General features: G+C 44.9%; 1 protein-coding gene across 1 annotated transcript; it reads left to right on the forward strand.

Moving 5' to 3' along the window:
• Positions 1-1,020: 1,020 nt before the first annotated feature.
• crfb16 (cytokine receptor family member B16) lies at positions 1,021-13,816 on the forward strand. Its single transcript, XM_075482140.1, has 7 exons — positions 1,021-1,302; positions 6,873-6,999; positions 8,318-8,508; positions 8,892-9,016; positions 10,392-10,539; positions 11,279-11,433; positions 12,501-13,816. The coding sequence occupies exons 1-7, from the start codon at positions 1,245-1,247 to the stop codon at positions 12,648-12,650; spliced, it is 954 nt and encodes a 317-aa protein (XP_075338255.1). The 5' UTR covers positions 1,021-1,244; the 3' UTR covers positions 12,651-13,816.
• The last annotated feature ends 661 nt before the right edge of the window (positions 13,817-14,477 follow it).

Genomic DNA, 14,477 nt, shown 5'->3' on the forward strand with positions numbered 1-14,477 from the left:
GAATGTACATTGCTGTGTGGTACAAACTAACCACCACCCGGCCTTTCCCATCACTGGTTATTCCGTAATCATTGCACAATGATACACTTCTGTATTTCTTCTGAATTTCACTGGTCACTTTATATTTTGAAACTGTTTTTTAAATTCTTAGATTGTTTTTAAAGTGTTTATTGTATAATTTTTTTTTTTTTTGCTTTATTATGTCTTGCTACTGAATGCTTGAATTTCCTTCAGGATCAATAAAGTATCTATCTATCTATCTATCTATCTATCTATCTATCGATGCACTTCTACTCTGTACATCTGTAAATCCATAGTTTAGTTTATTTTTCACAGCTGTAGTCAAACCCAAACAATGTTTACACACCTGAATTATCCGATGTTTGTCTATTTATGCTTCATCTGAACCTGACATTCTTAGCTTGCTACATTTTTCAACGTCCTTTCACTGATTGTTAAACTTTAACCTTAAATGTTTAACTTCCCGTGGTCTACATTACATTACATTACATTACATTACATTACATCACATTACGGTCATTCTGCAGACGCTTTTATCCAAAGCGACTTACAATAAGTGTGTTCCACATCGGTAGGCAAAAGAACTTCAGGTCACAAGAAATCATAAGTGCATTTCCTTCCAAAACCAAACAGCTAAGAGCACAACTAAGTGCGAGTAAGTGCGGTAAGTTAGGTAACGAGACACATGGGAAGACAATTTAGGAAACAAAGTGGCCTAAAGTGCAGATCAGGCTACATTACACAGTGGGTTGTACTGTAGCAGAACTTTACAGAACTTTACGCTTTACAGATAAAACTTCCACAGTGAGGCATGGCAGCAGCACTGAGGGCCACTTGGAGCTCATCGGGTATGTCATGAGTTTCAGCCATAAAACACAGCCGACAGCTGAAGCCTCGAGGGACAGAAAACCAGTTGGACTGGTTCCACAGCTCACAGCATCCGGGCGCAAAGCATTTTCTCTGCAACTCCACAACAAAGACTTTATCACAGTCGACTTTCACATGGCTTCTGACACCAACGGTTCACTTTGAATGTGTTGGGACTACAGTCACAGAAGACGGACAAACCAGAGACTGGAGAAGATGGGTTAAAGTGGCACCTTTAACTTCACTGCGATAACCTTTCTTCACCTGTTCATGAGCTGATTAACACATCCAGAAGAGTTTTTTTGACTGATTTCTGGTTAATCTGATGGGATTAAGACATGAGGGAGGATTAGGACATGGCAGGCATTCTGAGACGCATTTTGACTCTGCTGATCCTGCTGGACTTTACCAACGGTGAGCTGAAACACACATTTAGCTGTAGATATCAGTTTTATCACGTTTAATCAGCATCTTAATACCTTACAGCGTGGCTTTAAGATGAAGAAGCCATGAATGTGTCAGCTTTAACTAATGAGGCGTTGAAAATTTAGAAAAGATTTTATAAAATGAGGGCATGACCCAGCGCCGGCGCCACGGGGGGGCACTCGCGGGCATTGCCCCCCCATCCAAGCCGGTGTGCCCCCCCTGGGTTCACTTTGACGTTTGACCGGAGATTGCCTCAAACACTGCAGTGCATGAGGGGACACGATCTAAAAGTCTTAAATAAAAAATACGTTTTTTAAGGTCTTAAAATGTCTTAAATTTCTCTGATTTTCGAAAAGTGGCATTAAATTTCATCTGGGCGGAATGAAAGAAAGATATGTCTGGAGAGAGCTTTTGTGTGTGCGCCAGTAATTCCGGTGAAAACTTCTGGTGATTTGACAGCTAAGCTAACGCGTCAGGTTAGGGCCAGTGGCCGTAAACAAAGGTTAACTTATAGCAGAGAAGAAAGATGATAATATAACGTAGCTAAAAAGACTAGCTTTCTTCAGTAGCCTAATGCTTACCGATTTAGCAAGCCTAGCAGCCTCGTTGCTAATGCTAGCCGCCGTAACGTTACCAACCATACCCGACGTCAAGGAGTTGGCTGAGCAGGGGCAAGATTATGGGGCTGGCAGAGTTAACTTCATAATGGGTGAGTGCAGGTTTCATTCACTTGTTTTCATTCTTTCACAGGATTGATTCACTTCATTGGTTTATCCGATTGCTGGCCGCCGAGCCATTATGTGTCTGGGTTTGTGTGGGTTACTGATCATGGTTGTTAGCCGATAGTCAGGTTGTGTGTTGGGTGTGTATTTTTTCTATGGGTACATGCCGTTGACTGAGTGGTCTGTGCTCGTTTTTTATTTAGACTGGCTCAACGCCAGTCTAAATTCACTGTGGCCGTGCGTGGGCGTTGCTGTTGTTGTTGCGCTCCTGTTTGCTCGTTGTGTGTATTAAAGCCTGATTTATGCTTCAGGCGCAAAGCCTCTAACGCTCGGACGCAGAGCCTCTGCGAGCGTCAAAGTATTGACCACTCCCCCACGCAGAGGCTCTGCGCGCGTTGTCGTGCACCTCAGAAAAATCCTGACTACACGTCGGACGCACGCAGACCACCAACGGAAGTGCGCAGACAAAAGCGGCTGTGATTGGTCCTCGGTGTGCCAACTCCAATAAAAGAAGCTGTTCTTCTTCGATGTCGAGCAACTCCAGATCCATATCTTGCATACACTTTTTTTTTTTGAAAGATAAACACTTTCGCCGGCGCCGCCAAAAGTTCTCGTCACCGCCCACTGAAATTCTCGCGAGGGGAAACTGCTGTGCGTCCCTAGAAATTCCAGACCGAGGTTGCAGAACCATAACATGAAAAGTGGTTTGCGACCAGAGCAAAGCAACACGTCAAGACGATAGACGCAGAACTATAATCCGCCCTTAAGGCTGATTCTTACTCGGCGCAACCGCGCAACTGTTCTGGCTCGAGAACCATTAATGACGTCATCGAAAGCGCCAGCCCCTTCACAGTTCCTTCAGCTCATAAGCGCAGTTTGCGCCGAATATGCGTCACATTTGCAGTTCTCTCCAGACCAGCGGGCGTCACTGTTGAGGAAACAAGCTGAAGAACCGGACGAAGAAAGAAGTTGAGCGCGCGCAAAGTCAGAAAAAAAGTGGTGTGCACGACCTTGCGACGCGCGAGGATTTACTAGCTTGTGACGGGGGGCGTGGCGGAATTTTGGGTCACGTGACCGTTTGCGCCATTTGCGACCAGCTAGTAAGAGCGAGGTTGCGCCGAGTAAGAATCAGCCTTTAGTATTAATGGCGACTAGAAAGGGGCAAACGTGATCTGAGCTTTGCATTCAATTTATGCACTGATGATTATACAGAGTGGATTAAACTGTGCAGGCTATTCGAGATGTCTCCGATTGCCTACTTTAAAGGAAGCGTGATGTGTTTGCCAGGGCTGCCTAAACGAGTTGCCAACCGTCCCTTGAAATAATGGAATCGTCACGTATTTAGTAACAAAAGGACAGTTCCTTATTGGGCTGAAACGGGGCCCACAATTCGGTTAAAATGCAGAAAATTGCATCTAAAAAATACCAAATGCCCGTCCAATAGCTTGTCTCTGCCGCCGGGTCTGGCATGACCCGATGGATCATCACCGCAAAGGTCTTTTTTCTCCCCCCAACGCCAACCTGTAACTACACTGTTGTGCTTAAAAACAGCATGTGAAATGTAAAATTTGTTGCCAATAACAACAAAATATCCCAGCCAGCATGTCCATGTGGGGCCCATAAGGTTTAAATTTGGGCTGCAGATGAGGGTCCCAAGTGGATTTGTCCGCAGTTTCCACGGTGGCCTCACCTGTGTTTGCCCATATGGGTTTCAAGTCTCTGTGTGGCTTTAGTTGGTCTTTGCATTTAGCCAATTTGAATGTGAACATTTTACTTTGTGTGATGTGTTTATCTGTATTGCCTTTTGAATAATTTAAGGCTTAGGGTAACCCTAACCCCTAACCACTTTGAAACCCATATGGGCAAACACAGGTGGGGCCACCGTGGAAACTGCGGACAAACCCACTTGGGACCCTTATCTTCAACCCAAATTTAAACCCTATGGACCCCACATGGACATGCTGGCTGGGTAGGGACGATGGTGAAGTACAGAGAATGTAATGTGGTCCTAATCGTCATGTTTTTGCATCCTAATCAAGTGATGATAAACAAGTGATGGTACCGTCTAAACCCAACCAGGACGTGACAAAGTGTCACGACGTTATAGATCGAGTCGTGAAAAAACAAACGTTGTCAGCGACAGGTTGAAAGCTCTGCAGGTAATGGTGTCCTCCATCCTCAAAATCAGACCATGCTCTGAGGGGGATACACGCCCGAATCACACGTGCAGAGCTGGTGGTTCAGAGGACACCACCAGGGGTTGCATCCAAAGAAATGAACAAACAACGTATCTGATTGCTTTGATCAAAAAGGCCTTTTTTAAAACAACAAAAATAAAAAAGCATCAAGGTTAAGACTTAAGGCCTCAGTATGCTTCTCCGTTGGCTCTCCGTCCTTTCGAAGTTCTCCGTCGGGATGTCGGATACCCAAAGCAGTTCACCTCCCGATCATTTCACCTTCCGGCTCCATTCCACTCCTCACTGTGAACGATGGCGACCGAGAGAGAAAGACTGCTGTTGGAGTTGGAGCTCGTTGATGTGGAAATGCAAATAATTTTTACCAAATGTTGACCGTCACACAGTGAACTCTTTCAAAAATGGCGGTGTTGTTGTTGTGAGAGGAAGGAGTTAAACCGAAAAAGTGATTCCGGAAATGATGTTGTTAGCCGACCAATCACAACCCTTGCTGTCTCCGTGAGTCTCCGTCTCCTCGACGGATAGATGGATGGGAATGTTGGCCGATGCACGCAAGCTACGGAGAGCGTCTCCGGGAGGGTCTCCGTAGGCAACCATAAATCAGCCTTAAAACACATTCCAGAGGTGGATGTCTGCACCGAGCTCCCCGCAGGTTGGAAGATAAACCGGAGCGGGGTGTTCATCCACATTGAGTGCTGCCCCCTCCCAGACTGAAGTCCTGGTTTCCTCTGGTCTTACTCATCCCTCAGAATTGGTTCGCCTCCTTTCAGGAAACCACAGTTCCATACAGTGTCTACATTGAGCATTTTGTTATTTCTTTGAATGTTGGACCACTGAGAGACCCGACTTTAGTTACCCCAACAGACTAGGACATCACTGTTACTGCCGCAGCAGCTTTGGTTACATGCACCTTGGTAAAGGTACCCTAATACCCGTTGGGGTTTGGCATCGCTGTCCCACATGGTGCCAAACACAGTGGGCTTATTTACCTCACCTTAGAGCTCCACATGTAACCACCTACTTCCACCTTTCACTGAGGGAAGCAATGTGAAATCCTAAAGATTTGGGACAATGTGTGAATCAAAGGAGAATCTAATTATTTTGTTATGTTGACAAAAGAACTTTGAAATCACGTCAAATGTTAAAAATGAGACATTTTTTCAGGCTTGGGTGTCTGTGACCTTCAGGCCTGGGTGTCCGTGACCTTCAGGCCTGGGTGTCTGTGACCTTCAGGCCTGGGTGTCTGTGACCTTCAGGCCTGGGTGTCCGTGACCTTCAGGCCTGGGTGTCTGTGACCTTCAGGCCCGGGTGTCTGTGACCTTCAGGTCCTGGGTGTCCGTGACCTTCAGGCCTGGGTGTCCGTGACCTTCAGGCCTGGGTGTCTGTGACCTTCAGGCCCGGGTGTCTGTGGCCTTCAGGCCTGGATGTCTGTGACCTTCAGGCCTGGGTGTCTGTGACCTTCAGTCCTGGATGTCTGACCTTCAGGCCTGGATGTCTGTGACCTTCAGGCCTGGGTGTCTGTGACCTTCAGGCCTGGGTGTCTGTGACCTTCAGGCCTGGATGTCTGACCTTCAGGCCTGGGTGTCTGTGACCTTCAGTCCTGGATGTCTGACCTTCAGGCCTGAAGTCTGTGACCTTCAGGCCTGGATGTCTGACCTTCAGGCCTGGATGTCTGTGACCTTCAGGCCTGGGTGTCTGTGACCTTCAGGCCTGGATGTCTGACCTTCAGGCCTGGGTGTCTGTGACCTTCAGTCCTGGGTGTCTGTGACCTTCAGGCCTGGATGTCTGACCTTCAGGCCTGGGTGTCTGTGACCTTCAGTCCTGGGTGTCTGTGACCTTCAGGCCTGGATGTCTGACCTTCAGGCCTGGATGTCTGTGGCCTTCAGGCCTGGATGTCTGTGACCTTCAGGCCTGGATGTCTGTGACCTTCAGTCCTGGGTGTCTGTGACCTTCAGGCCTGGATGTCTGACCTTCAGGCCTGGATGTCTGACCTTCAGGCCTGGATGTCTGTGGCCTTCAGGCCTGGATGTCTGTGACCTTCAGTCCTGGGTGTCTGTGACCTTCAGGCCTGGATGTCTGACCTTCAGGCCTGGGTGTCTGTGACCTTCAGTCCTGGGTGTCTGTGACCTTCAGGCCTGGGTGTCTGTGACCTTCAGTCCTGGATGTCTGACCTTCAGGCCTGAAAGTCTGTGACCTTCAGGCCTGGATGTCTGACCTTCAGGCCTGGATGTCTGTGACCTTCAGTCCTGGGTGTCTGTGACCTTCAGGCGTGGGTGTCTGTGACCTTCAGGCCCTCAGGCGGGTCTGCATTAACAACAGACCTGACTCTGTTGTTAAATCACTGCCTGGGCTCAGGAACACGTCCAGGAAACATCATCTGAGCACAGCTCACCGTAACATCCACAGATGAAGGTCACAGCTCCATCAGGCAGAGAAGAAGGGTCCCTGCCTGCAGAAAAAGTAAAAAACATATCCACCAGGCTTCTGAGAACTTTCAGCCTTTTCCACATTACAGCAAACTCTAAAACAAAACTACAAGCACCTGAACCATCCATCATGAGCTTCCTGAGTGACATCAGGTTGCATCACTTTAAATCCTGATTTAAATCTGATGCAGTAAAGGAACTCTCTGTGTCCGCAGACGTTTGGACGCTGCCGGCTCCCAGCAGAGTTTCCATGGACTCCGTCAACATGAGGCACGTACTGAGGTGGCTCCCCCTGCAGGCGGCATGCAACACCACAGTCCTGTACTCTGTGCAGTATCAGGGGTGAGTTAAACACGTGGAACTAATGTTATATCTCTGCACCGCCAAAAGATTTAGATTTTGAGTCTTCTGTTCCAAATAAATCTGTATCAACCTGCCACTAAACTTCTCTTCTGTTCAGTGACGTCCGATTTAAAGTAGTTTTCTTTCTGCACTTTCATGTAGATTTATAGGTTATTCTGGGGCTGGGAGGTCGGTCAGTTTAGCTAATAAACATCTTTAAACGCACAACCACCAGGATGAGCCGAAGTCAGACGTTTCACAACATTTTTCAGCTGGTTCAACAGAGAGGGGCCTGATAACTGAAGGCTCTGCCTCCCAAACTGGCAGCTGGTTCCACAGAGAGGAGCCTGATAACTGAAGGCTCTGCCTCCCAAACTGGCAGCTGGTTCCACAGAGAGGGGCCTGATAACTGAAGGCTCTGCCTCCCAAACTGGCAGCTGGTTCCTCAGAGAGGGGCCTGATAACTGAAGGCTCTGCCTCCCAAACTGGCAGCTGGTTCCTCAGAGAGGGGCCTGATAACTGAAGGCTCTGCCTCCCAAACTGGCAGCTGGTTCCACAGAGAGGGGCCTGATAACTGAAGGGTCTGCCTCTCAAACTGACAGCTGGTTCCACAGAGAGGGGCCTGATAACTGAAGGCTCTGCCTCCCAAACTGGCAGCTGGTTCCACAGAGAGGGGCCTGATAACTGAAGGCTCTGCCTCCCAAACTGGCAGCTGGTTCCTCAGAGAGGGGCCTGATAACTGAAGGCTCTGCCTCCCAAACTGGCAGCTGGTTCCTCAGAGAGGGGCCTGATAACTGAAGGCTCTGCCTCCCAAACTGGCAGCTGGTTCCACAGAGAGGGGCCTGATAACTGAAGGGTCTGCCTCTCAAACTGACAGCTGGTTCCACAGAGAGGGGCCTGATAACTGAAGGCTCTGCCTCCCAAACTGGCAGCTGGTTCCACAGAGAGGGGCCTGATAACTGAAGGCTCTGCCTCCCAAACTGGCAGCTGGTTCCACAGAGAGGGGCCTGATAACTGAAGGCTCTGCCTCCCAAACTGGCAGCTGGTTCCACAAAGAGGGGCCTGATAACTGAAGGCTCTGCCTCCCAAACTGGCAGCTGGTTCCACAGAGAGGGGCCTGATAACTGAAGGCTCTGCCTCCCAAACTGGCAGCTGGATCCACAGAGAGGGGCCTGATAACTGAAGGCTCTGCCTCCCAAACTGGCAGCTGGTTCCACAGAGAGGGGCCTGATAACTGAAGGCTGCAGCTGTATTTATCGGTTTATTCTTTAGTTTTCCTGCATGGCTCTTAAACGGATCATTTTTCTGCGTCTTTCAGGGAGTTCGAGCTCCTGATGAGGAACGGCATCTGGCTGGACGCCGCAGAGTGCCAGCGGATCCCGCTCCCGCGCTGCGACTTGACCTTTGACCTGGGATCAGACTCCAGCTACAGCTTGCAGGTCAGGGCGCAATGCGGCCAGCAGCTTTCGGCCTGGGCCGAACTCAGCCGACCCTTCAACAGGAGAGACAGTAAGAGAGCATCATCATCCTCACCGATCCTTAAGAGAACAAAAAGTGTCCTCAGATTAGATTTATGGGAGACGGGCTGAGTTTCAGCGCCTCTTGTCCCATGTTGAATGAAGTATTTGTAAAAGAAAGAGATAGATAGATAGATAGATAGATAGATAGATAAGTACTTTATTCATCCCAATGGGGATGGGAAATTGTTTTGTTGCTGCAGCATACAGTAAAAGATATGTAAACAATTAAAGTGAAAACAAGCAAATAAAATAAAATAAAATAAAATAAAATAAAATAAAATAAGATAAGATAAGATAAGATAAGATAAAATAAAATAAAATGAAAATGGTGAATAAACATTAGGTATATACAAATTTGACTTGTGTCTGCAGCGGTCCTGACGGCGCCTGAGATGAAAGTGGTGATGGTGGACGACTCCCTTCAGGTGTCGTTCGATAACCTTCCGCTCACCGCCGCCGCCAGTGTGACACTGTGGAAGAAGGAACACGAGCAGAAGGTTAAACTTCCTTTTGCTCATTTCTCAATCCTGTTTTTCCCTGGTTTGTTATTAGGGCTGGGTAACGAATAAAATGTTTAATCTAATTAATCGCATGATTTCCCTGATTAATCACGATTAATCGCATTTGTACGCAGAATCCAAAAATGAATCCAAAAGTAGCGTATAGCTTTTAGCATTTAGTTTTATTTTAAATGTGCTGCCATATGAATGAAAGTGCCATAACATTTGTTGTGCAAACACACTTTTAACATCAGCATCTTTCTGTAGTTTTTATGTAGAAGCCTCGCTCCACTGTCTGTTTCCTTGAATGACTTGCTGCTATCAGTTGTGTGTTTTGCCTTTAAGTGATATTTTAGACTGGAACTACTACGCTGAGAAGACAATTCAACTTGGCAGAGTTTACAGATGACTTTGGTTCTGTCGACTCCGCCGTCTGGAAGAACTTTAAAATGAAAATGGCCGAGTAAAAGTTCCGTACCCTTCTCCATGTTTGGTGGATCCACCGATTACTTTCTTTTCCTGTTCCACAGCAGACAGCAGCAGACTTTTACAAAATAAAAGCCTGTGAGCAACAGACTTTTACAAAATAGAAGCCTGTGAGCAACAGACTTTTACAAAATAAAAGCCTGTGAGCAACAGACTTTTACAAAATGGAAGCCTGTGAGCAACAGACTTTTACAAAATAAAAGCCTGTGAGCAACAGACTTTTACAAAATAGAAGCCTGTGAGCAACAGACTTTTACAAAATAAAAGCCTGTGAGCAACAGACTTTTACAAAATAGAAGCCTGTGAGCAACAGACTTTTATAATAATAAAAGCTTGTGAGCAACAGACTTTTACAAAATAAAAGCCTATGAACGACAGACTTTTACAAAGTAAAAGCCTGTGAGCAATAGACTTTTACAAAATAAAAGCTTGTGAGCAACAGACTTACAATAATAAAAGCTTGTGAGCAACAGACTTTTACAAAATAAAAGCCTTTAAGCAATAGACTTTTACAATAATAAAATAAATACTAAAACAGGGGTGGTCCGTGGCGTATCAGACGGCCCTGTGCTGCGTGTTGTTCCCCCTCTCTCTTCCCCCTCTTCCTGTCTCTCTGAACTTTCCTATCCATTAAAGGTACAAAAGCCCCCCCAAAAAAATGTTTTATTCCTTTTTTTAAATAAATAAGTAAAACCTGAGTTAATGCGCGATAGAATATTTATCGGCATTAAATAATTAACGAGTTAACGCGATAATAACGAGTTAACTCGCCCAGCCCTAGTTTATTTATTCTTCTGTTCACCTGCAGACACTAAGGACCGAACCTCCTGTAGTTTTCATGTTCACCCGCATCGCAGCTTGATTTTCTGCCTCTCTTGCGTTTCAGGCTGTTGTGTACCAGATGCCCGCTGAGCAGGAGGTGCTGCACTTTGCCGCCCTGCAGGAGGGAGCCGTGTACTGCGTCCAGGCTCAGTTCGTCCTGCACTCTGGGCTCCGTAGCAGCAGCACCGAGCCCCGCTGTGTGTCCATCACAGGTGCAGCAGAAACACACGTTTGATCGAAATTTAAATATTGTTAAATCAAATAAAATTTTAAAATTCAAATATTAAAATTTTTAATTGTTGCCCAGCCCTAATAAAAATGAATAAAAGAATATAAAGAGAAACAAATAAAATAATTTAAATGAATTGAAAAATAAGCAACAGTCCAGATAAGTTCAAAGATATCGTGCAGATTTCATGCATAGACACATGAGAACAGAAATGTTTTTAACCTGGATTTAAAAATGTCTCCATTTGGTGAAAGTTTAATCTCCACTGGCAGTTTGTTCCACTTGTTTGCAGCATTACAGCTAAATGCTGCTTCTCCATGTTTAGTCTGGACTCTGGACTGGACCAGCTGACCTGAGTCCTTGGATCTAAGAGCTCTGCTGGCTTTATATTCTCTGAACAGATCACAGATTGTAAACCATCAGCAGGCTTTTAAAATCTATGAAAGAAAATAAGAAATTCTAGTCGCTTTGTTCCTCGTTTCAAACAATTCCAACAGCAGGAATATTTGTTTTAGAGCTCCATCGCTGCTTTTAATGTCACTACTGAACTTTTTTCTTCTTCAAATCAAGACATCAAAAGAATTTTACTCCACAAAATCCACCTAAAAAAATGCCACTTTTGAAGGTTTTTTGGAATAAAACCTTTTTCTTACTCACAATACTCTTAATATGAAAAACTTTACTCGTTTCTAGTCCCGACTCCGACTTGCTCTCCCCTGCAGGTCCTGATGCAGCAGCTTGGAAGACGCCCACCACCGTCACCGTGACCGCGGTTGTCATGCTGGGGCTCCTGTTTGCTTTGTTCTGGTCCATCGTCCACTGTCGCCCAGACTCCTGCCAATCATATTTCCATAAAGAGCCACTGCCGCAGTCACTGGTCAGACCCTTTTTTTTTTTTTTAACACACAGATATTTAGAAATGTAACAATTCAAGATGATAACAGGGTCGGAAAATCGAGGTGAGTCAATCAATCAATGTGAGTGGAAGCACCAACAGTAATGCTGCAGCGCCTTCTGCTGGTGATACTTTGGTGTTTTTAAAAGGGACAAAACTGTTTGGAAATGATAGTCAGGAATCTATTACAGACTTTTATGCTATTGTTTCTTTGATTTAAGATAAAAAAAAAAGTAAAAATGATAGGGCTGGGCAACGATTACAATGTTTAATCTAATTAATCGCATGATTTCCCTGATTAATCACGATGAATCGCATTTGTACGCAGAATCCAAAAACGAATCCAAAAGTAGTGTATAGCTTTTAGCATTTAGCTTTATTTTAAATGTGCTGCCATATGAATGAAAGTGCCATAACATTTGTTGTGCAAACACACTTTTAACATCAGCATCTTTCTGTAGTTTTTATGTAGAAGCCTCGCTCCACTGTCTGTTTCCTTGAATGACTTGCTGCTATCAGTTGTGTGTTTTGCCTTTAAGTGATATTTTAGACTGGAACTACTACGCTGAGAAGACAATTCAACTTGGCTGTAAATGCAGAAGTTTTTTTATTCTTTTATTTTGAAATACGTGCTTTTATGTTGAAACCACTAAAACAGGAAGTAGCGCCGGTTAGCTCCGTTAGCTTCACACAGAGACTGAGGAGCACCTGTAGCGGTGATGTTAGCTGCTAGTTTATCTTTATTTTATTACTCCATGCTTGGTGGTGTTTGCTGTAACTGTGTGAATGTGATGCATTCAACAGACTTTTACAATAATAAAACCTGCATTAATGTGCAATAAAACATTTATCGGCGTTAAATAAATAACAAGTTAACGCGATAATAACGAGTTAACTCACCCAGCCAAAAAAAATTATATATTTTAAATGCATGTGTTTCAATCAGTCTTACGAGATTAGGATCAAAACGTGACATTTTCTAACGTTCCCAAAGAGAATTGTTCAGCTGTTTGAACGAGGCCTCTGTTTCCTCGTCCGTTTGTCCGCAGAAAGAGAACTGGGACATCCAGATATTAATGGTTGGCCAAGAGGAGGAGCTCACTGAGGCGGATCCTGAACTGCTGAGCATCAGCGCTGAACAAAGAGCATCAAAAACCGACGCCGAGTTCACTGCAGGTCTGGAGAAGCAGAACCTCTAAAACTCCTACTTGTTCGTGACGCCTTTGAGTCCCGATGAAAAGCTGTTCAAAACGGCATAAAAAGACACGGCGGCTGTTACACTGGATGCATTTCCCTGGTACAGATGTGACCTGCTGAACATGGCCCCTGAAGACTTCCGGGTAAAATGATGAACAATGAAAATGAGGCTTGTTTACATTCACTTAAATCCACTAAAGGACTAAAGGAAGGAGGCGGTGGGATTATACCAAAATAACATTTCACAGAGGGTGGAAGTCATATTCAAATTCTCTTTTGTAGAACCTTTGAATGTTGATTAATTTACAATATGACCATTCTCCATCATTAGAGACAGAAGAGGAGAATATTGCTTCAAGAATGTGAGTGAAAAAAAACTGACTCTGGACAAAGAAGTATCATTGCATTTTTTTTTATTTTTTTACAATTTTTTATTATTCATTTACTTTATTTGTTGCTTCTATCTATTCTTATCTTATTTTTTACTACTACTTTGAATATCGATTTCATCCTGCCTTGTTTTCATCCTCCAGCTCCAGTGTTTTCCTCCAGGGGAGCCCTCCACACCGGGAGTTGCGCTGGGGGCCTGTCCGGGAGGGCGTTGCTCTGGGGGCTTGTCCGGGATGCGCTGGAGGAGCGCTGCACGGTGGCATTATGGCTCCTCCGTCCTTCCTGGTGTGGATGGCTCCCCAAATTAACGCTTTCCTCACCTGGTTCCTCAGTGCCCAGCAATATCGCATTTTAAAGAGCCTATGTTTGCCATTGTATGTACATGTCTGAGTGAGTGGGTGTGTGGATACGTGGGAGGTGGGAGATTTGGGGGGGTTGGGTGTTTTAACCTTTTAACCTGTACAGCACTTTGTGTGTTACATTATATGTATGAAAGGTGCTATATAAATAAAGTAAATAATAACCAGTGAGCATGTTTACATGATGCTTGAAGAAAAGACTGAATGTGTTAATCAGACTTTCATGATGCATGTAAACGTGTTCGTCCAACCGAAATGTACAAAATCACTTTTCTCAAAACCTGACCAGCACATCCAGGTGATGTGGTTGATCGTCAAACCACTCCTGCACGTATAGGTTCAACTGGACTGTATACTGTATATACCTGCTCTGTTAATGCTCCAGGGTTGCATCCTTTTTTAAAATCTTTTTTGTAAAATCAGTAAAGTGTATATTAATCCAGCTGAATTCCCAATAAAGCTGCTGTTTTTTTTTTACAGATTTTTACGTTTCTTTTGTCAGAAACTGGGACTGAAAATCAGCCCATTAAGACTACGTGTCAGCACTCTTAAAACATTTGCAGACCATGGATGTCAGAACTATTTTCTCAGAGGGCCAGCTCTGGCAAACCGGATCTGGGCCAGTAATGGGCCGTCTTTCTTTGCGGTATGTAATGGCTATACATCCTCTTGTGTCAATAATCAAAACTAAAAAATGTCAAACCATAATAAACTAAATCAAATCAAACGGCTACTGAGACACCTAGGGAGTGAATTTACGCTGGAAAAATCAAGTCCATTGTCCAGGCAAAAAATGAGGTTTCTTTAGGTTTATTGCTCCAACCAAGCAAACGGACAAAGAACCATGGGCCTCTGCCGCCTCTCTTGCCCTGTTAAAAAACCAGTAGCCCTCCCAGGTGCCTGCTCACCTGTGACTGCCTGCTTAATTAAATACCCAAATTAACTCAAACAATACTAAATATCATAAACCACCAAAAAAGGTGTATTCCCCAAGCTAAACCCCCAAAAGATAACTGAATAATAAGTTGGCCAAATATTACAAAATAACAAATAGCTCCTGCACGGTTTGTGGGCCAGATG

This window comes from Odontesthes bonariensis, chromosome 14, assembly GCF_027942865.1.
Source record: "Odontesthes bonariensis isolate fOdoBon6 chromosome 14, fOdoBon6.hap1, whole genome shotgun sequence".
NCBI lineage: Eukaryota > Metazoa > Chordata > Actinopteri > Atheriniformes > Atherinopsidae > Odontesthes > Odontesthes bonariensis.

Excerpts from the sequence above, each read along its gene's own strand:
- crfb16 (XM_075482140.1), top strand. The coding sequence starts at position 1,245 with ATGGCAGGCATTCTGAGACGCATTTTGACTCTGCTGATCCTGCTGGAC. Across the intron at positions 1,303-6,872 it reads CCTGCTGGACTTTACCAACG|ACGTTTGGACGCTGCCGGCT; the intron begins GTGAGCTGAAAC and ends CTGTGTCCGCAG. Across the intron at positions 9,017-10,391 it reads AGAAGGAACACGAGCAGAAG|GCTGTTGTGTACCAGATGCC; the intron begins GTTAAACTTCCT and ends CTTGCGTTTCAG.